The sequence below is a fragment of the Salarias fasciatus genome, chromosome 10 (assembly GCF_902148845.1).
Source record: "Salarias fasciatus chromosome 10, fSalaFa1.1, whole genome shotgun sequence".
NCBI lineage: Eukaryota > Metazoa > Chordata > Actinopteri > Blenniiformes > Blenniidae > Salarias > Salarias fasciatus.
The window spans coordinates 17,456,080-17,482,854 of NC_043754.1; the positions used below are offsets into that span (position 1 = coordinate 17,456,080).

The 26,775-nt window shown below is 43.3% G+C and overlaps 1 protein-coding gene across 1 annotated transcript in view; it reads left to right on the forward strand.

The window, feature by feature from the left end:
• fat3b (FAT atypical cadherin 3b) overlaps positions 1–26,775 on the forward strand; it is a 64,967-nt gene that overhangs the window by 16,463 nt on the left and 21,729 nt on the right. The window contains exons 7-35 of the mRNA XM_030101819.1: positions 2,158–2,219; positions 3,355–3,669; positions 4,797–5,007; positions 5,784–5,855; positions 7,778–7,914; positions 8,485–8,760; positions 9,004–9,214; positions 9,301–9,515; positions 9,735–9,893; positions 10,901–11,022; positions 11,142–11,324; positions 11,405–11,519; positions 11,662–11,943; positions 12,311–12,661; positions 13,598–13,771; positions 13,911–14,441; positions 15,074–15,438; positions 15,735–15,888; positions 16,457–16,564; positions 16,668–16,851; positions 17,143–17,363; positions 17,869–18,321; positions 19,750–19,884; positions 19,992–20,385; positions 21,227–21,423; positions 23,589–23,742; positions 23,845–24,078; positions 24,286–24,464; positions 26,332–26,545. Of these exons, the coding sequence (XP_029957679.1) occupies positions 2,158–2,219; positions 3,355–3,669; positions 4,797–5,007; positions 5,784–5,855; positions 7,778–7,914; positions 8,485–8,760; positions 9,004–9,214; positions 9,301–9,515; positions 9,735–9,893; positions 10,901–11,022; positions 11,142–11,324; positions 11,405–11,519; positions 11,662–11,943; positions 12,311–12,661; positions 13,598–13,771; positions 13,911–14,441; positions 15,074–15,438; positions 15,735–15,888; positions 16,457–16,564; positions 16,668–16,851; positions 17,143–17,363; positions 17,869–18,321; positions 19,750–19,884; positions 19,992–20,385; positions 21,227–21,423; positions 23,589–23,742; positions 23,845–24,078; positions 24,286–24,464; positions 26,332–26,545 (6,408 nt within the window). The remainder of the gene's footprint in view (positions 1–2,157; positions 2,220–3,354; positions 3,670–4,796; positions 5,008–5,783; positions 5,856–7,777; positions 7,915–8,484; positions 8,761–9,003; positions 9,215–9,300; positions 9,516–9,734; positions 9,894–10,900; positions 11,023–11,141; positions 11,325–11,404; positions 11,520–11,661; positions 11,944–12,310; positions 12,662–13,597; positions 13,772–13,910; positions 14,442–15,073; positions 15,439–15,734; positions 15,889–16,456; positions 16,565–16,667; positions 16,852–17,142; positions 17,364–17,868; positions 18,322–19,749; positions 19,885–19,991; positions 20,386–21,226; positions 21,424–23,588; positions 23,743–23,844; positions 24,079–24,285; positions 24,465–26,331; positions 26,546–26,775) is intronic.

The following is a 26,775-nucleotide window of genomic DNA, read 5'->3' on the forward strand; positions in this document are numbered from 1 at the left end:
ATTGTGGTAAATTCATGCTGCTTACACCGTCATAGTCCTTGTGGCAATGGAAGTTGGTTTTTAACCAATAGTAACTCCTATTTTTACCCTGTTTTAGTTTACTTTGAATTTCATTTACTATCAGAGGAAAACACCCATTATTCAGATGTGTGTTAATTTCTATTCATCCTCTAAAAGAAATGGAAGATCTGAAAATGCAAGTATTTGTAATGAACCATATGGTGATTAAACTTCAAGGTGACTGAATGATCATGCAACATCTCCACTGATACTTGGACTATTTCTCTGAGGAGTCTTACAATTAAAATGGAAAGTGATTCAAATGAGTATTATTTGTGGTGTAATTTATTTTGCATCATTCCGGAAAATGAAAATGAACGTTTGTGGCTTAGAAAAAAAAAGCTATTAACAGACGTTTGAATAATATTTCCCACTGGCCACAGGACCATTTTCCTCATGCCCAATTAAAGTGGAGTATTGTCCAACTGCAGATGTGCTCTGAGCCTGTAGATCATTGATTTTTATCAGAGTCGCGGCTCGCTGTGTGTTCTGCTGAACAAGCCCCACCCCGCCTCTCTCTCTCTCTCTCCTACAGCCTGTGACCGCTGCTCTAGATTTACTCCTAATTTGCTTAATTGAAGTTAGCCTGCGTAACAAGCTCAAGGTGACACTGTGATATGTGCTAGCCTGGGAATGTATGAGTGAGTGAATGTGTGCACTGTGATTTTAGCGCCCACTGCACAGTATTTAAGCCATGAAAAATAATCCTATATCACTGTGATGCTTCAGTGCATCGAAAGGGAAAAAAAAAAAGGCCACCGTGATTTAAGATCAAGCGCATTTACTGTAATCACTCTGCATTAAAAGCCACGCAGAAATAATTTCACACTGTGTGGTGTTAATGTTCACGTGTGCCTGTGCGTATATCAATGTCTTCAGCTGCATGTGCGTGTGTTTATACTGTGATTATCTGCTGATTGTGAGTGTCTGCTGTGAATGATAATAAGGAGGCTGCGAATAACAGATGTTCTGGTGTCTGATACAAGAGGAAAAACATGTTTTCTTCCTGTGGTTTTACCACATCAAGGCATTTATTTTCCTTGGCTGGTTTATGGCAGAGCCATCCTCGTTTACCTCTGGATGTTTTCTGAGTTGTTGAACACAGTGGAAGTTCCTGCAAAAGTTGTTGAAAACTGAAGTCGACTTCCAGCATCTTAATGGGCTGACAGGTTTTGGATTAATGCTTTCTATTGTTTTATTTTTCGTATATAACAACAGAATAACAGCATGGGAGCGTTTGATTTGTTTAACTTGAAAAGTGTTGCTGACTAAAACTCACAGGCATAATTAGAAACAGTGTTATAAGTTAATTATTCTGTTTACATTTCCACACTGTGGGGGATTGCCTTTTATTTTTAACTCATACAGAACATACTCTCTTGATAGTATGATTATATTTCATGATGGATACTTTAGTCAAACTTTGGTTTTGGTTAAAATACAATATTTTTTTAAGTTTGAAACTAATGTTTAGGATTTCCCTCAGGCCACATCTTGAGGAAATTAATAGAAACAGGTTCAATGTCCTCAAAAGTCGCAGAAGATGACTGTGTGTGTGGGTGAGAAGGGCCTTTGTAGCTGTGCGGTGACAGTGAGACAGCAAGCAAATGACACAATACGAAAACACTGAAATCAAAAGGGAAAACAAAAAGTGACAGTGGCAAATGGAGCTGTCATTCCCTCTGATTCCCAGTGAAGCTAGTTGGAGTTTGTCAAACCATCTAAACGTCATCTGAATACCCTTGTCCAATCAAAAATGTATTAATAGCTCGCACAGCTCATTTCCCTCTGATCTGGTGACACGCTGGCTACGTGTGTGACCCTCAGCTAAATTGTACCATATGAATGTGCCAAATGCGATTGCCTGCGCCAGGACCGCAGGCTGTGGCTTTTTGGAACAATATGTGAATATGCACATGTGGGCATTTGCTCATCATCACAGTGGCTCTTCATGTGAATTAGCTTTCTCGATAAATGTTGCATCAAACACATTTCAAAGTGTTTTAAGCTCATATATTAGTAAAGACACTACAACTGTAACATCATAATTTGTGTTTGTTATGTAAAAATATCTCTTTTTATTATTTTTTTTTTTAGGTCTGATTACAACAACTGCAAGGAAACTGGACAGAGAGCAACAAGCGGAACACTTTTTAGAGGTACAGTAAAACCTGGACAGTGTTCATAGGTTCATAATATTATAATTTATTCCGTCTTGCCACCTGCTGCAGGCCACTATTAACAAAGACATGGTGGAGGACAACCCTGGCAGGCCCTCAAGGCTCCATAAACTGTGATGAATGACTGTAGTTTTGGGCCCCAGGTTTAGGATTTTCTAAATGTAATCATTCATCATTGGTTATCTTCTCCACTCAGGATGGGAACAGGGAGGAGAGGAGTTGTGCTGCCCGGCATTTGAAGTGCAGACACTGGGCATACAGATAGCTTTGTGATTACCATTCCTGTTGCTCCTGCCGCTCTGCATGCAGATGAACCTGATAATCACAGATTCTTGACTTTAGAGACATGAGCAAACTTCTATTTCCTTGGACTTTTCGTACAACTTATTAAATGCTGTTGGATCTAAAAGCACTTTGCCCTCCTGCAGAATAGAATGAAATGACCTGCAGTTGACCCTCAGCATTGCAGCCTGACCTTTTTGTTATGTATTGTATTGTACTTTAGAATTGCCGGTTGACCTGTCGGGACTGGCGCTGCTTTGTTTAACTACAGGACTTTCCCACGAGCCAAGCAGAAAGGGGTGTGTGAAGGCACTGAGAGCCTTCACCGATGTTGACGATTCATGTCCAATAGCAGTTTAAAATTAGGGGTGGAGAAATCTTTGTCATTTCATCCCTCTGTCCTGTGATTCGAAGAGGAATGCCAGTCCATGAAGGCCACCCACTGCTCTGCCTGCCAGTCTGTGCTGCCTGTGTGTAATTAATAGTCTAGAGAGCAGTCGGGCTGGCAGCAATGATGTTCAGCCTTATCTGATCCAATTGATCAGCGATCAGACCTCTGCCTCTGCCTCCAGGGGATCGATAATACAAAGAGATTTCCCGTGAGCTCAGCCCCACGTGGCCCTGCTTTTCACAGTGGCAGGCACCGAGCGCCAGCAAGACTTTAGGGTGTCGATACATGTATGCATGCACTAATAATATCCCAGATACCCTGCTAATAGTTCAGCATGTCATGCTTGTCGTTCGCACTGCTAAAAGATGTTTACTTCTGCAGTAAGTACCTCCATTTTTCCAAAAGATAGTGTGTGCACGTGTGCTTGTATGTTTTCCTAAGGTGACAGTTATTGATGGCCCAGTGACGACCCGCCAGTCCACTGTGTGGGTCATAGTTCACATCGAGGATGAAAATGACAACATGCCCACGTTCCCGGAGGTCACCTACCGCATCAGCCTGCCCGAACGAGACCGCAACAAACGCGGTGAACCCGTCTACCGCGTCTTCGCTTATGACCGTGACTTTGGGGCCAATGGCAATATCACCTACAGCATAATAGATGGTAACGAGGATGAAAAGTTCAGCATTGATCCCAGGACGGCGATGGTGTCGTCAAAGAAAATGGTGACAGCGGGCAGCAATGACATCCTCACCGTGAGTTTCATGAGAACAAGCAAGTCTTTTACAAATAAAATGTATTATTATTATGGAATATGCTTTAATGAGGGTGTTTTTTAGATGCTGTTTGGTCCAGACATGCCTCATAATACATATATCAGATTAAGCACACATGTCAATTTGCCATCTTAATTGGAAACTACAAATGAGCTTACTTAGAAAAAGACTGTGATCTTCTCTGGGAGAGCTGTTCCTCAGCGCTTCATTTTCAATTCCTTCTATTGCAGTCATTTTTCCACTGCTCTTTTTTTTTTTTTCCACCAGGCACAGGCCCAGATATTTGAGCTTACACATTTTCCCATGGCCAATAAATACTGCCGAGCCAATGTGTGAGGAGGAGGAGAGGAATGGCACCGTTATGTTTACATGCATCAGGTGGCACGGTGCATTTGTATCCTGGCATGATGCAGGGCTCATGTTTCCCCTCTCGCAGACTTTTACCACCAGCATGAGCACAAATTGCAGTATCTGTATGAAATTCTTCTCACATCCTTTTTACAAATGCCCTACACTCGCTTAATTTTTCACACTTGTTCAGTGGTACCGCCCATGCAGCAACAGATCCATTCGCTTGTTTGTTTTTAGTTATGTGAAAAAGAGGTCATAGTTGAATTGCAAAGGCAACATCCTCCAATTACATGGACAGCAGCCACGGCAATCTTCTCCTCTCTAATTGTGTTTCCTTGCTTTCAACGTAACATTTGCCTCCAGGCAAATATTGTAGTTTTGACTTATGGATTTTGGTTTTCATTACTACAAACCCAAAAGCCAAACATGCATGAGTTTAAACAGCAGCTGCTGCTGTGACATTTCGAGACTGGAAAAATGCACTTTCAGTTGGGATACTGCAGCTGAAGTCTAGTTGCAGTCGATGTGCCATAGGTGCCGTCTTAGTGTAGAGATCAGGATTGATCCTCACAATCTGTGAAGTGGAAGGAGCGGAATTCTAATACCACAGTGTTTGCTCAGCATGAATACATACATACTAACACTAGATCAAGCAGTAAGTGATAAATCCTTCTCCTTCAGCCATGTGGGCTCCTGGATGTATCAGCTTAGTGTCTTGTTTTCTCAGTATTGTTCTTCCTCTCTCTCTCTGGCAGATAAAAGCAGAGGACAGTGGTGATCCCCCATTATGGTCAACCGTCAAGCTCCACGTGGAATGGATCCGTAAACCCGTCCCTTCCACACTGCCCTTGGTGTTTACCCAGAGGCACTACAACTTCTCAATTTCAGAGACGGCTGTGGTCGCCCAGCCGGTGGGAGTTGTGGCTGTCAGCCAGTCAAGCACACCTGTCTGGTTCAATATCATTGGTAAGAATCGTTTAACATCCTAACATGGCACAGATCAGGGCATACAGAAGATGATGGGAATATTTATGAGCTGGATATAAAAATAGAAATCATCCAGTTCGTGAACTCTTTTGGTGTAGGAAGTGGTCACATTAATCTGAATGAACGTTTTAGCTTCATGACACTTAAAACACTAAATTGTTTAATGTTGATTGAACTTCATGTCAGTTTTGAATAAACTTCAACCAAAGAACAGGTTTTTCACAAAATAAGAATTTTCTCTGACAGCATAATTGGTGATTAGCTCGTTATTATTAATTGCTACTCAACAGTTTTATATGTTTGCAGAAATGTTCCTTGGATCAGTGGTTGATTCTTTTTTTAGTGACACAGGTCATGCAGACAGAAGAAAAATATGCAGATTTTGCAGATTTTGTCCTTTTCCACTTTTAAAGCTGATGTCAGCAGAATCATTGTAACAGACAAGGAGATTATTATTTCATAATATCTTCCACATCAAGTAAAAGTATGGGGAGAGTTATCTATTCTATAAAACTTTAAGAACGAGACTTTTTCGACCAATCACCGACTCACCCACACTGTGCAAATGTATTCTGCTGAAAAAGTCCATCTACATTACTTAATGACACACTAAAATGTGAAAGAAGTCAAGAGGTCAACTTCGTAGAGCTGTATATAGATGAGTCAGACCTTTGATCACAAGAACATCTTAACTTAATAAATATGGATAATTTCATTTTCATTTTTTTCCCTCTCTCTTTCTTTCTCTCGTTAAGGGGGACGTCTCGCCAGAGAAATGTTCTACATCCCGCAGAATGCGTGTGGAAGGAACTGCTCACTTGACACAGGTCTGGTCTGAGCTAAGCTTGTCACACTTTTTCCTCAAATGCCCCCGGTTTGGGGAAGTTCGGGAACTCAGGAAATGTAGCACATGGGGCCGTGACCTTGTTTAACCCGAGGCAGTATTGATTGATCTGAGTTTCTCACATAGATCCGCTCAAACAGCGCTGGTTTGTTATCGCTGCCCGGGCAGCATGGGTTTATGTCGTTAGTTCAGCTGCAACGCTACACAAACTACATGCGGACGGGCTGTGATGCAGTCTGCCTCCAACTGTAACGTTCCCTCCTCCGAGAGACTTTTGCAGATGAAAGCACATCTTTTTATAAAACTCCTGATTTTGTTTTGATGTTGAGGTAATGATTAAACATATATGATCCTTCCACAGTTTTAGATAGCACTTAAAGCTGCGCTAATTTATAGTTCAATACTAACTGTAATGTGAAAGCTGTCGCTGTCATCACAGGCTTGCAGATGGCCTTTGATTTCAGAAAGCTGCATAAAGCTTTAGCACTTTGTTTAGCCGTAAACATTGCTGAATTCAGGAAGTCTGATTGCTCTGTTGCATAATTTTATACGTTGTACTGGAGTGAAAAAGTATTTTGGTTGGGACCAAAACCACGGCTGAAAGGAATGTTACTGCTGCCTCAGTTTTGCGAGGTGACCGCTCCTCAGAATGCTGATGATGTTTGTAACTGTTGGATGGGCGCATAAACAACTGTGTTAATGAGTTCAACTATAAAGTTAATGACGACATTAACTCTTCCAAAGCAGCTGAAAACATTATTCCAAGTGCAGCTTGTTCATATTCATGACAGTAAAAACAAAATATACACTTGTTTAGCAGTTGAATAAGTTGTTCTCACCATCAGTTTTATAATGCGTGGCGTGTACAGTATATCTTTACGTTTCTGTAAATGATGGTGTTTATGTTTTTTTGCCTGCTGGTACAAAATATGACACAAATAATCAAAGGGTCCAACTCACTGAAAGCGGTCAGCAGCACTACAGTGGAGCCAAATCTCCTCGTCATACTTGTGCAAAGTTGTAAATCATGGCTGTCATCTGCTGACAACAGTCACGGTCGGTGGTTGTTTTACAACCAGACAGAGTATAATTAAAAGCTTTCTCTATGATGAGTACAGTAATTCTAATTAGAGATTAGATAGCTCTGTGGTTTTCTGTAAAATACTGAGAGGCTACAAAAATAAATGTGATGCACGAACAACCACTCCCCCCCCCCCCCCCTCCAAGTCCCAATCAGACAAGAATCAGAGAGAGAGATCTTTTTCTTCTTCTTCTTCTTTTTATTAGGCCACATACTGTGATACTTTTTTCTCCATAATGCTATGAGATTGTTCCCTTGTAGTGTAATATTGACTGGCCTCATCAGGAAAAAAAAAAAAAAAAAAGGAAAACAAAAAAGTGTGTGTCCCTGTGGTTTGCTCCCACTCAACACGCATCAGTGCTCCTGTGAAAAATGCCCAATCAGTATTCATATGCTGAGGGGAGCTCAAGCTCCCAAGTATCTCGAGAGAGAAGCTGGAATGAGACGAAGGATGGCACAGAATACCTAACACGTATCAATCCGCTCCCTCGCTTTAATCAAACATTAAGCCTCTAAACTAAACTGTACACTCACCGCCCGTGGAAAAGACCCCGCTGCAGGTTTTTGATCTCTGAGATGGGTTGTGTTTTGGAGTGATAAGACAGATGTTTGTGTGGCTGTTAACAGCTCTCGGGCTGCCAAGTGGGCCCCCGTGCTACATCGCATTGCATTTCAGTTCATTTTATTTCACAGACCCTCCAGCTCCAGACGGAGGCACCTGGCCAAAACAATTACACAGTAATAACTTAGAGCACCTGAGTTTAGCACGCTTGGTGAATACTAAACGACTGACGGTCTGCGTGTATGTGTGTGCACCATTCTAGGGAGCTTTGACATGCAGTTTGACCTTCAAGTGGGGGTGGGGACTCTGGTCGTGGCCAAGCCCCTGGATGCGGAGGTGCAATCTGTGTACAACATGACGATACAAGTGACAGATGGGACCAACTTTGCCACAGCGCAGGTACAGAGTTTTGATTTGTTATGCACTGGCACTGTCTCTTATACACTCAAGACCCGCATCAAATTAAATTATTGTTCCCTCTTTCCTCGGGGAGCTGTCTACACTCTGCGTTCCTTCCTACGCTTGAACTCCCTTTTTCTGAAATTATCTCACACTGACTATGAAATCTCTTTTTTGTTGCTGTGTCTCTTACATTCCCTGTGCTCCTCTTGTCTTGGCTGGCCTCATAGGTGTTTCTTGCAAGGGATCCCCCTTGATATTAGTGGATTAAGGGGATTACTATGTCAACATAAAGGTCAAGCGTTTGGATAAATACTAAAACTGCTTGTGTTCCTCTTGAAAAACTGTCCAGCTTAGAGAGTATCATAAGCATGAATGGCGTTTTAATGGTATCCTCACCGAGCAAATAAAAAATTCAGGTGGGAGCTTTCCCTCTGCACTACATCAGTCACAAAAACTAATTATACACTAGATCCCCAATGTCAGGGGGTATTGTACTGTGTGCAGCTCTTGTTTGTACTTTTTCTTGCTGATTTCGCAGCTTCCCTAATCTGTCTCTTTGTCACTCAGGTGTTTATTCGAATACAGGACAGCAACGACAACCCTCCAGTTTTCTCACAGCCGGCGTACGACGTCAGCGTCTCCGAGGACGTGCCCGTCGACATGGAGCTGCTGCGGGTCCGAGCGGCGGACATGGACGAGCGCGCCCGCCTGAGCTTCTCCATCTACGGCAGCGTGGACCCGGCCAGCATGCGGCTGTTCAGGGTCAATCCCGGCACCGGAGTCGTCTACACTGCTGACAGACTGGACTATGAGGCCAGAACGCAGCACATCCTCACTATTATGGTGAGAGGAGAGGAAAATCACTTTGTGTGTGTGTGTGTGTGTGTGTGTGTGTGTGCGGTGCACTGGCGCTCTCTATGAGTTTTTATGGGAGTGTGCATGTGTGTGTGTCCCTGTGCTCTTCACTAAATGATCTTCCTCTTGGCAACGGCGTCCGCCTTACTTAATTTTAGCTGATTTGCTTCATTTAATGTCTCCTACAGCTCTATCCATATTCATTTTTCATTTTGCCCGATGTTGCCCCAGGTCAAGGATCAGGAGTTTCCATTTAACCGCGACCTGGCTCGTATCCTGGTGGCGGTGGAGGACTCCAACGATAACATCCCCTTCTTCACGAGCACCATATATGATGCCATAGCTTATGAAACTTCTCCTACAGGCACTTCTGTACTGCAAGTGACAGCATTAGACAAAGACAACGGCATTAATGGGCAACTCACCTACACAATGGAAGCAGGTGCGGTGCGGCAATAAATTACAATCTAAAAGATAAGGGATATTGACTTCAAGTGCTGATATCTGTAATATTTTTGGTACTTTCAGGAAATACCGGTGGCGTATTTGGCATTGATAATGCCACAGGCCTTATCGTCATCGCCAGGGACCTGGACCCCACCTTGGTGGGATTTTACACCCTCACCGTGCGCGTATCAGACAGCGGATTTCCTCCACTAATGGCCACGGCTTCGGTTCGAATATCCTTGGTGCTCTCTGACTCCTCTAAGCCCAAATTCTCTCAGAAGGAGTATCAAGCTGAGGTGAGGAGAATGAGACCGATACGGGAGGGCGGGTTAGCCACCACCTTTAGAGAGAGCGCGGCAATAAAGACATGCTTGAAGGGGGGCAGACAAAGATGGATTGTTACTTTCTTGACAGATGTGCAGGTGATAAATATCTTAAATTAAATTTTGAGGGCATAACTCACTGAAGTGCCTCAAATCTTTTTCTCTGGTGTCATTTTTTTTTTCTCTTCTCAGATAATGGAGGACAGCAAGATTGGAACACATGTGACGACCGTTAGTGCTCTCAGCCGCTCTGCCCTTATTTATGATATCACCAGAGGCAACGAGGGCCACTACTTCTTCATCAACCATCATACCGGCGTGATCATGACTCGCAAGCTGCTCGACTTTGAGGTGTGTTTAGTGGCTCAGATGCGGATTTTTGTGACATTTGCCATAGTTAAGTGTGGACTATTTACCAGAGGTCAGAGGTGGGTTATTCCCCCCCCCCCCCCCCTCCACTGCTGAATTGGTTTTACCGCAGGGCGGGGATAAAATTTATCTTCCTGCCTTGTGATTAAAGCTACTTCACCAGCAGACTGAAAAAGGTCAAACAAATATCTTTAATTCTCAGTAAAGCAGAGCTGTTACCTCTCACGCATTAAGAGCTACACTCTGGCAATTAAAAGTTCACTCACATTCAGGCTGCTTACTGCTTCACACCAAGCGGTGAATTTTGGCCGAATACCAGATATCCTGTGGTTTCAAAAGAGCAAATTATTTTTTTAACAGCTGATCCATAAGAAAATAAATAGCGTTTTTTTATGGATGACGGCTTCGAAAGTAGTTTTTTATGTCTGCACAACCTTCGCATGTGAAACATTTTCTGGTATTATTTTTTTTCATTTTGTGAGTATTATATGAAGTTGTTTATTCCAATAATTTTTTTTTGATGAAGCATTTGAGTTTCAAAGCTTTGTGTTTTAATGAAATTGCTATTATTTTTTGATGTATTTTTCTGTGCTTGTTGCTCATACACCAGAACTGCTGATCGTCACAAATCACACAAAATTATTATTATTATTACAGAGCATTCCTCACGTTCAGGAACTCAAAATATTAACATATGGGAGGCATATGCTGAGTCTTATATTTACTGCATAGCATTATATTGACCCAAACACACATTTACACTAATGCATGGAGTGTTTAGATCAAGAAAAAATTCAACCAAATATGAGCCCTTTCTCCAAATTCAGAGTATTTAGCATTATTTTGTTTGCATTAAATTACAAAATTAACAGATTGTGTAAGTCAAGTTTAATACATATACACATTTAATAGTTTTTTACCTTTTAAAAATAGTTTATGTACATGATGATTTTCAGCACTTGGAGTCATTTGTTTCTTTGTTTTGGCAGCAAACAACATCCTACTTTCTGGTGGTGCATGCCCTGAGCATGGCTGGAGTGGAGGCCAGCACCACTGTCATTGTCCAAGTGGGCGACGTGAACGACAACCCGCCTGTGTTCCAGCAAATCAGGTACCGACGCTGGTCGAATGTACAGCGGCAGAACAGCAGATCAATGACAAGCTGTACTGTTTCTGTTTGCTGTCGATCGCTTATAATCGTGGAGCAACGATCTGTTTTCTCCCCATCAGGTACGTGGGTGCAGTTAGTGAAGCTGCTCCGGTCAATAGTGTGGTCCTTGGAGAGGACGGCAACCCTTTGGTCATCCAAGCAACTGATAAAGACCGCCATCACAATGCCCTGCTGGTGTTCCAGATCATAGATGAGACGGCCCGCATGTTTTTCAGCGTGGACTCCGGGACAGGGTCGATTCGGTAGGCGGCGTCGCGGCTGGTCAGATGCACCCGCTCATGAACTCTTGAGTTATGGTGTGTAAATGCTTCCTAAATTTCAGAACGATCGCCAATCTAGACTACGAAACGTTCTCCGAGTTCCTGTTCCGAGTTCACGTCCGAGACAGCGGTCAGCCGGCTCGAACCGCAGACAGCCCAGCAGAAGTGGTTATAAAAGTGAGCAAATGACAAACCTATGATTCAGCTTCCGCAGCCTCATAGAACATTTCTGACTCACTTTGACTCCCATGTTATTGCAGTTATTATTATAAACATTATTTTCTCCCTCTTCTGTCGTTTCTGTCACTTTCCGTCTTAGGTGATCAACATCAATGATTCACCCCCAAAGTTCTTCCAGGACACGTACGAGACGGTGCTCCTGCTGCCGACATACGTGGGAGTCGAGGTGCTTCGGGTTGAGGCTTTCGACCCCGACATGTCCTCCGACCCCAGCCTGAACTCTGACAAATCTACCTCATCACGGCTTGTTTACTCTCTGGTGGACAGCAGTGTGGAGTACTTTGCAGTGGAGCGCTACACTGGAGTCGTGACCGTCATCAATCAAAGTCTGAGTAAAGACCGTTATCGCTTCAATGTGAAGGTACGCCGCCGGACCTAACATATCCTCAGAATGTCTGCGTTCTGGCACCGTCTTAGATAACAAGCGTACAGTTTGGCTTCAGTTCACTTATGTAACAATTATTTTCACGGAGAGTTGGGAGCACTGGGTCAGCAGCAGAGCTGTGCACCCCGAGCTTGTATTTACTCAATGTCTTAATGCTGTGCGCTCCAGCTGCGCGATGCAGCATTTTATGACCCAGATTATTTTGCTCTGGATCCAAGAAAATATAGAGGGTTATATATTCAACATCTTACTAATGCTGCACTGAAGCTCTTGTAATAATCACATGAGCTACATCAGTGATGTAATACAACATCATGATGCTCTTGTTTTTTTTTTTTTAAAGGTCTGGGATGGACGCTACTCCAGCATCGCCTCGGTCACAGTGCTTGTCCGAGAAGCCATCGACAGTGGCTTCCTCTTCACCTTCCCGATCTACTCCGCCTCCATCCCAGAGAACGCGCCCAACGTCACTCTAGTGACCGTCGTCAACACCGTTGGCCACCGCCTCAACGAGCCGCTGAAGTACAACCTGCTGAACCCCGGCGGGCGCTTCACCATCCGGCCCACGTGCGGCGTGGTGCTCACCACCGGCGTGCCGTTCGACCGGGAGGAGAGGGGGAGTTATGAACTGGTGGTGGAGGTCAGCAGAGAAGATGAGATACTGAGGGTGGCCAGGGTGCTGGTGCAAGTTCAGGTGGGTGGGCGAACCGTCTCTGTGTGTCGATATACCCGTAAATATCTTCTGTTTGGTTAAATTAGGGTTAAATTTCAGTTCAGCGTAACTTCCTGATAAAATACCCGAGGTTAACACTTGTTCAAAGGTAACATTTATTCAGGCGTCTTGTGAAATTGTCACTTGACTGAAGAGGTTGTCGGGAAAAAGAGAAGGGCATAGCACGGTTTACAGGCACCGTCACTGTGGGCTTTGAAAGGGGCCCACGGGACGAATAATGGCTTTAAATCAGCAGACCTGAGTGCACAAAGTGTGTAAGGGGGGGAGGCGAGGTGGAATTTACTGGCGTATCAGGCCACGTGAGGCTCCGAACGTCACCACCAGAATTTTAAAGTGATTGTGGAGTGAAAGCCAAAGGAAGGAGGATAAAATTGGTGCGATGTGAGATCTTAAACTGTGACTACTTGAAAGCTGAGCCGCCGCCTTCTGAACAGTTCGGAGAAGGTTCATGGCAGTTTCGTGTGTTAAAGATAAAACAAGTATTACAGTAGTGTAGGATGAGTGCACAGAAAAGTAAAGATAAGCATCTCCATTCTTACTTTAGTCACAGATTTGTTAATTTTGCAATGCTTCTCAGCTGAAATGTGAAACAACCTTACAGGCTGATGAATGTAATGAAATGGATTTGTTCCAAATACCGAAATTATGAAGTTTAACTTTGCTGTATTGATCCCATTTAGGAGGAATCAGTTACAGTTATCAGGAGCTTCTAATAAACCAGACAGTTACATTTTGAAGTTGCCCAGTAGAAAAAAGACAGCTTGGTCAATTAATTGGTGCATTGAGGACTAAGACCGAATTGTACGGTACTTTGTTCTCAACAACGATGTTGGCTCCTGCTTCTGCGGTTGTGACTGTTTTCCCAGCCTGATTGTGTTCTGAACTGCCTCCGTACAGGTGGAGGACATAAACGACAACACCCCAGAGTTCGTGAACCTTCCCTACTACGCTGTAGTGCAGGTGGAGGCTGAGCCAGGCTCAGCTGTTTTCAGGGTTTCGGCCACAGACCGAGACTTCGGCCTGAACGGAGAAGTGACTTACAGCCTGAAGGAGCAGCACAGGAACTTTCAGGTGGCAGTTGCATCCATACTGCTTTAAATTCCCTTCATTTCATGGAAAGGCTGTGTCATTTAATGCGCTTAAAAATGTATTGATTTGTACTTTAAGATATTACACTGATGTTAAAATCCCCTTCGCAAATGAACTGCAGGTGAACCCGGTGACAGGAGAGCTGAGCTTGAAGAGAGCCTTCGAAGCAGACTTGTCTACTGCAGAGTACACCGTGACCCTGGTGGCCACCGACGGCGGCTTCCCCCCTCTGTCCAGCGAGGTGGAGCTTCCCATCACCGTAGTGAACAAAGCCATGCCGGTGTTCGACAAGCCTTTCTACGGCGTCACTGTGAAAGAGGACGTGCCCGTCGCCACGTCTGTTCTGTGTATCAACGCCAGCAGTCCGGAGGGCCAGAGCATCATCTTCACCATCACGGACGGAGATCCTTCTCGGCAGTTTGACATCGGCTTCGACACGGGAATCATCAGTGTGATTTACCCGCTGGACTACGAGACCACGCAGTACTACCGGCTAACGGTGAAAGCTACGGACACGCTGACCGGAGCCAAGTCGGAGGTCGACGTGGACATTGTGATGCTGGATGTGAACGACAACCCGCCGCTCTTTCAGAATACTTCATACTCTGCTGTGCTGCCAGAGAACTCCATGATTGGAACAGCTGTGTTACAGGTGTGTGTGTGTGTGTATGTGTGTGTTTATCGAGTCAGCCCAATGTGTACCCTACTTGAATGAATGTTTACTCGTAAGGCTCAACTCAGATGTGCTGTAGAGGGACTTTCAATGTCAAATTGTATATTTATGAGACGATAGAGTGACATTTCCCTAGAAATTTCCCAGTGGACTCTCTTGACCTTTAAGAGGCGTTGCTGTTCTACAAAGGAGCCCATTTGCAGTGAGTTCCCACAAGACAGAAAATATTACTGAACTCACTCATTCAGCAGCAGGTAATGGAAATGCACGTTGTGGATTTTTTGGACACATCATCATACTTTAATCATACGTTAATCTGACCAAGACCTGAATTGTGCCTCCTTTTAATTAGCAGTAATATTAGACTTTATCAAGTCCGAATGATCCATTACCTTCCAAACTGGTCCCCTGCTCTGAGCGTTGGATCGTGTTTGAATGCAGTTTTAGGAGTGAATGTGTCCAGAGTTTCAGTAAAACTTCGAACTTCTCCTTTTTCCCTTGCAGCCTCAGTGATGGCTTTGTCGCTTTACAGCGTGCCAGGCTAAACAAATCTGACTTTATCTTGAATAATGCATAAGATAGCACAGAATGTAATGTTTCTCTCCCTGCAGGTGTTCGCTCAGGACCAAGACTCAGACAAAAACGCTGCGGTGAGTTACCAGATCCTGTCTGACATCTACAACAGCACCGACTACTTCAGCATCGACTCCAGCAGCGGGCTGGTATTCACGGCACGCCTGCTCGACTATGAGCTGACCCAGCGCTACAACTTCATTGTGAGAGCGACGGACAGCGGGGAGCCTGCCCTCAGCAGCGACGTCAGCGTCACCGTTACTGTTACCGACACAAACGACAACCCGCCCAACTTCAGCCTGGCGGTGTACGAGGCCTTCGTCAGCGAGCTCGCTCCGAGAGGACACTTCGTGACTTGTGTTCAGGCGTCCGACGCCGACATCTGTGACGCTCGCAGGCTGAGGTAAGAAAAACAATTTGCACAGTTTTCGATTTTGTGTTTTCTCGGTTACGCTGTCTTACAGCGGATGATGAATAAAGTTTGACAGTTAAACTTTGGAACAAACTTTCAAGTTTTATTATGTAAGATATAATGTTTACCAGGTAAAGTTTTTGTGTTTCAGTTGAAACGATTATTTTTTTATTCTGCAATTGTCATAATTTCTTTCTTCACAAAACAAGGAAAGGCTTGTAATTCGTGCATTTTCTGAGGATTACTTTATGCATCAGGCAGAACACTGTACTCCTCTGTGCCTCCAGGTACAGTGTTCTCTCAGGGAATGAGAAAATGACTTTTTTGATGGAGCCTGATACAGGGGTGCTACGTCTGTCTAACAAGAGGAGACAAGGCATGAAACTGGCGCATCAGCTCAATGTGTCCGTGTCAGATGGAGTCTTCACTAACACTGCTCAGGTGAGGAAACTTTCTGACACGTACAATTTAGCTCCATCAAGCGATTTGCTCTTTTCTGAACCTCGGTGGTGTTTATACACAGAGAGCCGGATGACCTTCTTTAGCGAGCCCTCGCTTCGATTTATTACAGGCAGTCACAGCTGTCCTGTATAACGGCTGCCTCTTCTTACTGGCTACCGAGCCGCTCCTCGGTTGGAGGTTAATGTCGTACCGTATCAGATTTACTATGAGGATGAGCTGCCAACTGGAAAAAATGCTCACATCTGTCTCTTAGTGGTAATTACCAGTGGGACACTTTGGGGCCTTTTTTTGGCTCTCCTTTCCCACATTTCTGTAAGCAGTAACATGTCCTTCCAGTCCTCTTCCACATGTAAACACAGCTTACGCTTGCAGCAGGCTGTGAAGGCCACACAGTTATGCAGAGTAAGACTTTCACTCATGGCTATTTGTCCATTTGCTAGTTAGCGTGATGCACCTGCCGTGTTGATTTGATCATGTTTGGAGAATCAGTTGTGTTTATTGGAATCAGCAGACAGTGATGGATTGACCGTGATGTTGTGATTCACAGGTCATTGTACGTGTCTTGGGCGCTAACCTGTACAGCCCAGTTTTCAGTCAGAGGTTTTATCTGGCTGAGGTCCAGGAGAATTCTCCCCCAGGGTCAAAGGTCATTCAGGTATTTTCACTTCTAGAAAATGTATCTATTGTAATTTTGATATTATTTTTTAATTTATTTCATTCATTTACTGTGTTCACTTCATTTCTTTACAAATATCCAGGTCCGTGCAACAGATGAAGACTCTGGGCTGTATGGCCAGATCACGTACTCCTTCATCAATGATCTGGGGAAAACTCAGTTTTCTATCGATGCAGATGGGGTCATATCAACTCTACAAAAACTGGACAGAGAAAATCCTCTCAACAAAGACATGGTGTTGACTGTTATGGCCTTGGATGGCGGAGGTATCGTTTCACACCGACTAGACTCTTCTGAGTGAAGCTTCAGATGAGCTAATATGAGTCTTTACAGCTCCAGTGTCAGATCACCTTAATGCATGCAGGGTCACATTTCTGATAAATTCATTGTAGATGGAGTATTAAATATGAACCTACACTCCTGAGGACTTATAAATCCATTACAAATATTTTTACATTTCATTATCCAAAAAGACTTACAATGAGTGCAACAGTACATTTTTTTTTTTTAATTGGAAATGTTGGTTAAATTTTAAAAGGTTATCCTAATTTTTTCAGGCCGAGCGTCGTTCTGCACAGTGCGAGTGGTTCTCGCAGACGAGAATGACAACGCTCCTCAGTTCAGAGCGGTGGAGTACCGCATGAGCATTAAAGCAAATGTTGCCAAAGGTTCTCTGGTCACTCAAATTCAGGCCACTGACCCTGATGCCGGCTCTAATGGAAGGATCACCTACTCCCTGTACAGTGAAGCGCGCCTCTCACTGGTGGATGTCCTGGAGGTCAGAACATGTCACTCTTCATTCGTTCCCCCTGCCTTTCATGAGCTCACTCGGTCATTATGGAATCAAAACTTAAAAACATAACCAGAAAAACCTTGTGTTAAAACCTCAGTAAAGCACAGCATCAGTTACTTTGAATACAGTGTATTTTCAATTAGCACTCTGTCCCCATTTTAGAGAATACACGGCCATCTGTTTAGTGTAGATTATAGATTTTTAATCATTGAACTAAAAATGTTACATTAGAGCACATACTTTGGTCTTTTATTTTTTTTAACATAATTAAAAATTAATTAAGCACAAAAGATCCCTGCTGTGGGATTTAACAGCTTTTGGTTATTGCATTTACATTTAAAGTTTCAAATTTATCTGAAATAGTTCATTATTGCTCAATTTGCAAAAGTATAATGAAATTAATGATGAAATATATTACTGATGTTTGAAATACTGATTGTTCTTGTTTACAGATCTGATATAGTCGGTTGTGTTGTCTTGCTGGTAACAGGTGGAGCCAGACAGTGGCTGGATGATGACTAAAAGCACAGTGGATCACCTCCAGGGCACCGTGCTGTCCTTCTTCGTCAAGGCCACTGACGGAGGCTCCCCGCCCAAACACTCGCTGGTGTCAGCCTTCATCCACGTCGTCCCACCCGATGCATTCGTCCCCTCGTTCAGCCAGCCTCAGTACTCCTTCACCATCCCCGAGGACACCGCCGTGGGGACGGCCCTGGGCTCCGTCTACATGGGTCCGGGACAGACGGGGTTCTTCACCGTGGTCGGAGGAGAGACGGTCGACAGCAACAAGGACGGGACCTTCCTGGTGGAGAGGGAGACGGGCCTGATCCGGCTGGTGAAGCCGCTGGACTATGAACAAGTCAACATTTTCCGCTTCAAGGTTGCGGCGACAACAAGGAGAGATCTGATCGAGTCTCTGTCCACCGTGGACCTGGAGGTTAAGGTTGGTGACACAACACGCAGCAAAGCCTGCAAACAGTTTTCTCATTTGATGTGAATGCGGTGTTTGGGACGAATGAAAAATGAAACAGAAACCAAATGGCACTCAGATGTCTGAACAAACAATGTCTCAACATCTCAAAATTGTAGAGACCAGTTGCTGAAGGTTTGGGAGATGGATGCTCGCTCATTCTTGTCTGATGTGGGAGGCCATCTGGGTCTTATTTGCGGTGTTATTGTTTCAAGATTAACCAGTTTTGTTCTACTGCGAGGCCGTGCTTTTGTGACGGATGCAGTATGTGCTCGAGGAACGTTTCGCTGAGCCTGCAAAGCTTCACTTGAAAGATGTGTCTGAATAGGAGCATCTAATGCTCTTTTCCAGCAGCGATAGGGCCTTCCTCGTGCATATGCTGCCAGCAACGCTGGCAGTAATGCAAAGCACATATACCAACACAGAAACTGGATTTTGAACATGTGCGCTGATAATCTGATGGTCGCTCAGCTCTTTAATCAGCAGGAACATCTGGGGTTTCCTCAAAAAAAAAATCTGATTTAGTTCCATCCCACCATAGTGCAGTTTGTTTTTGGTCTCCATCCATTTTAATGAGCTTTGGCCCAGATGCAATGACACTGCGTTTGGAAGATGTTCACAAACTGCATGGCGTCTTCCTGAATGAAACCGCTTCAATTTGTGGATTGCAGATGAATTGCCTTTGTTTACGGACAATTATCTTTGGAAGTGTAACTGAATCCAAGTGCAGGATCGTCTCTGTTCTTAATCAGGGGGTCAAACTAGTTAATTGTCTGCTACTGAAAATGCAAAAAACACCTGCTGTCCTTTCTCTAGCAGCTGTGGGATTCGAACTTGGTCCGCTACGCTTAAGCTCAAGACTTAGCTTGATGTTCCACCAGAGCAGATTATTCAAAATGCAATTAAATGTGTTCGAAAAGTAACTAAATAGTACTTTATACTTTCACTTTAGAAGCGTTTAACAACTGTACTGTTGCTTGTTATTGATTGCACTTGTGGCAGTGAAGCAGTAGTTCTACTGAGTCCAAATTTTCAGTCCTCATTCTAACTTTGGTCATAAAACATTGCAGCCCGAGGCTTCAAAGATCACAGGTGTCTGATGCTGACCCTCGGCTACGTCCACTACTCACAGATATTTCTCTAGATCTTCTGAATCGTTTGATGATGTGATATGTTGATGGTCAGAATTTAAAAGGATTAGAAAGTTTAGATGGAGGAACATTCTGCAGATGGCTGAATCTCTGCACACCTTCTGAAACAGTCTACCAAGTACCACATATCTTTTCAGCCATGTGTTGATCATGCCCCAGCTTGTGTTTTCACAGTAGGTTATTATTATTTATTTATTTTCTCTTTTTTGAACTTACTGGTCAGAATCATTGGTCGTTGATTATTTTACAGATTCTAGATGTGAATGACAACAAGCCAGTGTTTGAGACGAACACATACGTGGCCACAGTGATGGAGGGGATGCCGTTAGGGACCAGAGCGGTTCAAGTGCGTGCGCTCGATCCAGACTGGGGCTCCAATGGACAGGTGTGTGTGACAACTGTAACTTGTGTATTTCTCCAAAAGTGTTTTTCACTTGAAATAAACATAACTGTTCTTGATTTACCTTTTACGTGTATTTTTCTTTAACGCAGGTAACCTACAGCCTCGGGCCTCTACTAACGTACAACAGGGACCTGACAAAAGACGGAGGCTCCCCCACTGAGCCTATCACTTCAAGTTCAGTCTTCGCCATCGACAGTAAAACTGGCTGGATCACCACGGTGAGTCAGATGGACCACGAGGCCTGCTCCAGCTACAGCTTTGAAGTCGTGGCCTTTGATCTGGCCGAGATACAGCCTCTCTCCTCCACCACGGTGGTCACCATCACGGTGTCGGACGTCAACGACAACCCGCCGCGGTTCGAGCGGGAGCTGTACCGGGGTGCGGTGAAGGAGAGCGATCCCCTCGGCGAGGTGGTGGCCGTCCTCAAAACCAAGGATCGAGACGGCACGGATCAAAACCGCCTGGTCAGCTTTTATATCACTGGTGAGGAAGTCGAGATCTCTAACTCAATGTAATCCAATACATTCTGCATTGTTCCTCATAGAGGAATATGAGGTTGTGTTGCATACAATTATTCACTGCTCTAATGGGGTTGTATCACAAAAAGGTCAAAATTCAAATTAATTTTAGCTCAAATGTCAGATGCAACTAACCTTTTAGTCTGATGTTTTCTGTTTATTTTAAAATTATAGTGTGCAGTATACCACTAAAACATTTCAAGCGTGACAAAGCAATGCTATTCATTCACAGTGTTGTTCATAATGTTAATTGTAACAAACCAAACTGTGAACTTGTTTTTTAAGTGCCCCATATGAAATTATCCAGGCCTGAGCTCCAAAAGATTTATCATCTGGAAAATCCAAAACGAGTAACAGTGTTTTTACGGATTCACTTTCCACTCCATTTCTTCTTCTGTTTTTGTTAAATAAGAGTAATAAAATCATTGTGAGGCCTTTCCAACAAGCTCTTACCTTGATAATGACTATAATGTTTTCCATTCACATAACACTGTCTGATAATGACCACAGTAGACGATGTGGTCAGAACCTGTGTTGTGACATTTAAAAACACAGATTGAGCTAATAGAGGCATTGGTCAAAAAAAGGTCAAACTTCAAAACTTTAAAAGGCTCTAGCTGCTGCTCCATCGCTCAGTTTGCACATGGCTATTGATTGCTGCAAAGGGTACGTGTGCGTGCGTGTGTGTGTGTTGAAATTGTTATTCCAGTTTGTTCACATCTGCTACAATACATCAACTTCTCCTTTTACATTTTAGTTCAGTGTGTTTTAACCCTCGCCACGTTTCCACGTTTCACCTCCTGCAGGGGGAAACTCTCGGGGCGTGTTCGGCCTGGCTCTGGTGCAGGGGGAGTGGAAGGTTTATGTGAGCGGTCTGCTGGACCGTGAGCAGCAGGACTGGTATCTGCTGAACATCACGGCCAGCGACGGGCTCTACGTCGCTCGCACCGCAGTGGAAGTCACTGTGATGGATGCCAATGACAACAGTCCCATTTGCAACCAGGTTAGTGATAAAGAAAAATTACAATATGATTAAAAACACCTTTCTTCTCTGCACATTTAAGCACTGCAGAAAGAGTTGAAATTGTATAAAATGCTTGTGGAATGTGCAAAAAAGAGTTTATTTGCATCTCATTCTCTTATTTTGGATTTTTTTTTAAATTTTATTTCCAGAGTAAACCTTTTCTTTAAATTTCATAATCCCAGACAGTAAAATAACCATTAATGAAGAGGTTAGTTACGGTTTTGTGAAACTGACAGCCTAATTGCCTGTTTGTCAAACTTTTTCTATTTCTTTTTATCGTTCTCTTTTATGTCAAACATATTGCAGGAGTAAGTCATTAATCAACGAGGGATAAATTAATTATTCTATCATATTTTTAAATTCTCTTTGTCATGGCTTAGTACCTGGTGACAAAATACACTGTCATACAGTGTTGACTTCCTGATTAACAACGTGTCAAGAAACCATAGCGGGTCCAGTTACCACTATGATGAACTTCTTTTTTAGTGATTTTAATGGAAGCTTAGCTCAGGAAGTTATTATATTGAGTAATGGTGAAATTTGCATATTTATAACCTTGATAGAAGAGCAAAGACCGGGGCCGCCGTAGTAAAGCAGAAATTGTTCGGTTAAAATATTGATTCTCTGTTTCACTGTGTATCAAAGTACAAACTCTGTGTGAACCGATTCAGAGAAATTATCTCTGTACAATAATTCAGAGGATCTGTTGTACTTTATGGCGAACTTGACTCTAAGATAATACTGTTATAAAGTGTATATTGTAGCGCTAACCTTGAAAAAATACCAAAAACCCATTGATTGTGCCTTTTAAATGGCACAAATTACATAATTCATACAAGAAAATGAGATAAATCAGTGACTTAGACAGATAAGTGTATCTCATTAAGCTAAATCTTTCCCTCTTCCTTTCTTATTCAGCATTATGACTTATTCTAACATTTAACTTAGCATTTGAAAAGTGGGTTTTCAGGGGAGCAAGAGAGAGAGAGAGAGAGACAGAGACTGGAGGTCCATTTAGTGGTATTTTGAAGTTCTTCAGTTTTGCATGATTAGGTGAGAAACTTTCGCTTTCCCTCAAAAGCATTAATAATTTTGTTGGAATCTTTCTGCCTCCCCGTTCTTGTCTGATGGTCGCTCTGTCCTCAGAGAGCAGAGCTTCTCAAACTACAAAGCGCTCAGCCTGATGTTGCATGGTAGCAGCATCACATGCCTCAGAAAGCACAAAGGGTCAGACTCCGCTGTAATTCTCGTTTGTAAATTGTTCTTGTGGGTTTTCTCTGACTTATAAAAGCGGAAGTGATCAGTTCAGTGAGAAACGAGCAATGCAATGTCAAATTTGATCCAAAATTATTGTGAAACTGCAATTACAATTACTTGACGATGACTTGAATATCTTAGGGCTCAAATTAAAAGCCTGCTTAAGTTCTCATTAAATTGTCAAAACTTTCTACATTATTTCTTTGTTGTAATGATGCTTTGCATGAATAAATCTTGTTCCTTTGGAAAGCCTGATTAATTCACTTTTAATTGGTGTCACATTTGTGGGATGAGCAGCAAGTCTTGTCTGCCAACGTCAAGCAGCTGAATCATTTATATTCACGCTGCAATTAAGTAGAAAAGACTCTCCATCACAATGCCTGAAAAATCCAATTTCTAAAATATTTGCTGTTATTTTCGCAAAGCCATCTAATTATTTGATTGACAAATTGTTGTACGTCAATAAATGAGTCAATAAATGAGTCTAGTTTTTTTCTTTTTAGGGACTGCAGCAGCAACAGAAGCGGCAGCAGGCTTTGTTTGGAGCAACCCAGACTGTGTGTTCCGTGTTTGCTGAAATTGTTGAGGTTACTAAGTTCATTTGTAGAAGCAGTCAATGACAGTAGTGGACGCGGGGTCAGGAAAGGGCGTTGAGCTCTGTGAAGCTTGTTCTAGTGGCAGGGATAATGGATGCTGTGCCCTGCAGTCGAATGCACTTTCTCATCTGGAGAGAGAGCGTGCGCCGATCTATCTATCTATCTATCTATCTATCTATCTATCTATCTATCTGTCTATCTATCTATCTATCTATCTATCTATCTATCTATCTATCTATCCATCCAGAGGTTTCTTCATGTGCTCATGTGTCTGTGCATGTGTTACTCCAGGCGGTGTACAGTGCGTCTTTTCCAGAGGACATTCCCACTAACAAGGGCATTCTGACCGTGGGGGCAACAGATGCTGACTCAGGCTCCAGCGCTGAGATTCAGTATTCCCTGTTTGGCATTGGAGTAGAAGATTTCTACATGGACGCAAACACGGGTACATCAAATTAGAGTTAGTGTAATTAAAACAAAATAAAAAAATTACAGCGAGGCATAGTTTACTCAAAGTTTTGCAACACTTCGCCTTTTCTGTTCCCAGGTGAGTTGCGCACAGCCACGGCGATGGACCGAGAAGTGACACCCACCTACAAACTCATCGCTCAAGCAACTGATGGGGGAGGACTGTTCTGCCGGTCTGACATTTCACTCAAAGTGTTGGACGTGAACGACAACGCCCCCTCATTCTCTTCCTCTTACTTCCTGGCGAGTGCATATGAGAATGCCGCCCCTAAGACTTTGCTCACACGATTGCAAGCGAGCGACCCCGACGAAGGTGAGACTGGTGATCTTCCACGTCTTGTTCATTGGACGTGGAACATGTGAGGCAATGCGAGACACGAAACGTTTCCTTTTTACACGACATGCAGTTCAAGTCGTGTTACTCAGCGATCAATATCTGGGCAACGGTGTGAGTCAAAACAATGATACATTGTGTGCAGTATATGTAAAACAGACCATTTCTATAATCTGTTCTGCCCAGGTCTTAACCGCACAGTCATCTATTCCCTGTTGGATTCAGTCGGCGGAGTGTTCTCCATCGATCCTGTTACCGGAATAGTAATTTTGGAGAAGTCTTTGGACAGAGAGAGCAGAGATTCTTATCGTCTTCGCGTCCAGGCCTCCGATCGAGCCGCCCAACAGGGGGCGCTATCCTCTCAGGTTTGTAAGAAGCTCAAATGAACAAATTCAATCTTAGATTTACGATACTTCTCACTGATTCCGGATGTGTTAAGAGAGATGATCCATCCATCTTCTGCACAGACTGAGCCAAATGAGGGTCACAGGGCACCGAGGCAGATCGAATGCTTTGAACAGGACACTTTTCAAACGACCTTTTGGACCCGAGTATGGAGAGAAAATTCAAAGACCTCACACACAGGAAGAACATGCAAAATCTGCAGAAATACCCATAACAACCCCCACTGACCACCACACCACATATTGTATGATTGAAGAAGAAGAAGGAAACAGCAGGTTTTTTTCAATCTCATTGAAATTCACAACATTAATTTATGCTTCACATGATCTAATCATGCTTTTCTCAGAAAATACGCTCATCAGCTCATTAAGCTAAATGACTTCCATGAACAAGTAAACAAAAAAAAATTATGTTGTGGTAATTATCTCCTTTGCACAGAATTAAATAATTAGAATTTATGCTCTACATGTGAAACTGCAGGGTTTTTTTTGGGGCCATGGAGTCTAACAATCTTGTGATTTTCACTCTATTTCTGTCTATTTGCAGGAATAACAAATGAAAAGGCAGTGAATAAAAACATGTTTACTGAGGAGATCTGATAAGGAAGCGGCTAGATTTTAATTAAGATAGATCGCCATCAAATCATGCGGCGGAGGGGATAGGAAGGCTCAAGGAGGTGAGATTTACCCAGACGGAGGCAGCGCAGAAACAAGGGAGCAGAATATGAGAAAAGCTTGAACTGTGTTGACTCTCTCGCACCCACTAGGTTTCTCATCCTGAGGCCCTTTGATGCTGCTGAAACAAGCCTCAAATACAAGCTGAAAATAAACCTCTGCTAGAAGTCAGTAAGTCAGTTCAGGTGTTATCACTTCTGCGGGAATTTATGACTTCCAGAGGTTCACTGACCACTGAAGCCGAAACAGAGCTCTTCTATCTACAGCAGTATGTACAGCAACCGCCACTAATACAAAACGCTATAGCTGCAATAGCAGCAAAGGCTTTAAGGGATGTAGCAGCATTTGTAGTTGACGCAGTGACACAACAGCTGTGCAGCGACCAAAGCTAGTAGTATTAGCGGCATCCTATTTGCAGTAAGTGGAGCAGGGATCACGATAATACCACAAAGTGTCGACATCACGGAAAAAAGACTTGGATTTATATGATTCTATAATGCTACAGATTTCAGATCATCAGTCTGGAAGACACGCGACTCTCTTCTCAGGCTTTGGTTAAAATGTCAGCAGCAGATCAGGAAACGATAGTTTCATTGCATAGATGAAATCTGTCAATAAAATTTCTGGTCTTGGGGGCATTTCTGTGTGGGGTTTGCATGTTCTCTCTGTCCACGCATGAGTTTTCTCCAGTTACTCCACTTTTCACTTATGCAGTCAAAAACGTGCATTTAAGATTAATTCATGAGAAAAAAATAACAGTAGTTCTGAATGTCCATGGCATGTCAGTGTGTGTGTGTGTGTGTGTGTGTGTGTGTCTATGTTTGCCCTGCGATGTGGGTCAGCGCTCCTCAAACCTGAGTTAGATCAAGCACAGAAAGGGATGGATGGAGAGGAAATAGAGACTTTAGTTATTATTACTCAATATTCCATGTATATTTAAAAAGGCTTGTCATGAAATATTTATTTTTTCTTTTCTGTGTTTAAGTAGTTTGTTCGAGGTGTCAAAACAGGACAAGAAGTGAATATAACAAAATACTTTTTTTTCCCCCCATCAACAGTTGTAGGGTTACTGTCCGTGGTGCTGAAGCAGAACTGCCGTTGTTGGGAGACAAATATAAGCAATGCAGCGTCTTTTTCTCTGTGTCTTCTTCAGGTTGATTTGACCATTCTGGTGCTGGATGTGAATGACAACGCTCCAGTCTTTCAGAGGAGGGACTATGCTGTTACCGTTCCCGAAGACGTTGCTGTGGGGACTGAGGTGATGCGTGTGTTGGCGACGAGCGCCGACATCGGGCCGAACGCAGAGATCACCTACACCATCCGCTCAGGAAACGAGCTGAGGAAGTTCTCCATAGACAGAAAACTGGGTGAGCTGGCTTCTATGTGAGGTTTGATACTCTCAGAATTTAGTGCATGTTGCGGTGAAGTATTGCCTTTTTTTTAGTGACTTCAATTAAAATGAATCCGGCCTCAGTGAGCATGAATTATTTGATTTGGCTGCCACTCTCAACATTCATAGTGAATCAAAATCCCACAAGTAACAAACAACAATAAAACTGCCAGGGAAACGGCTAAATTGATGATATTAAATTGCGCT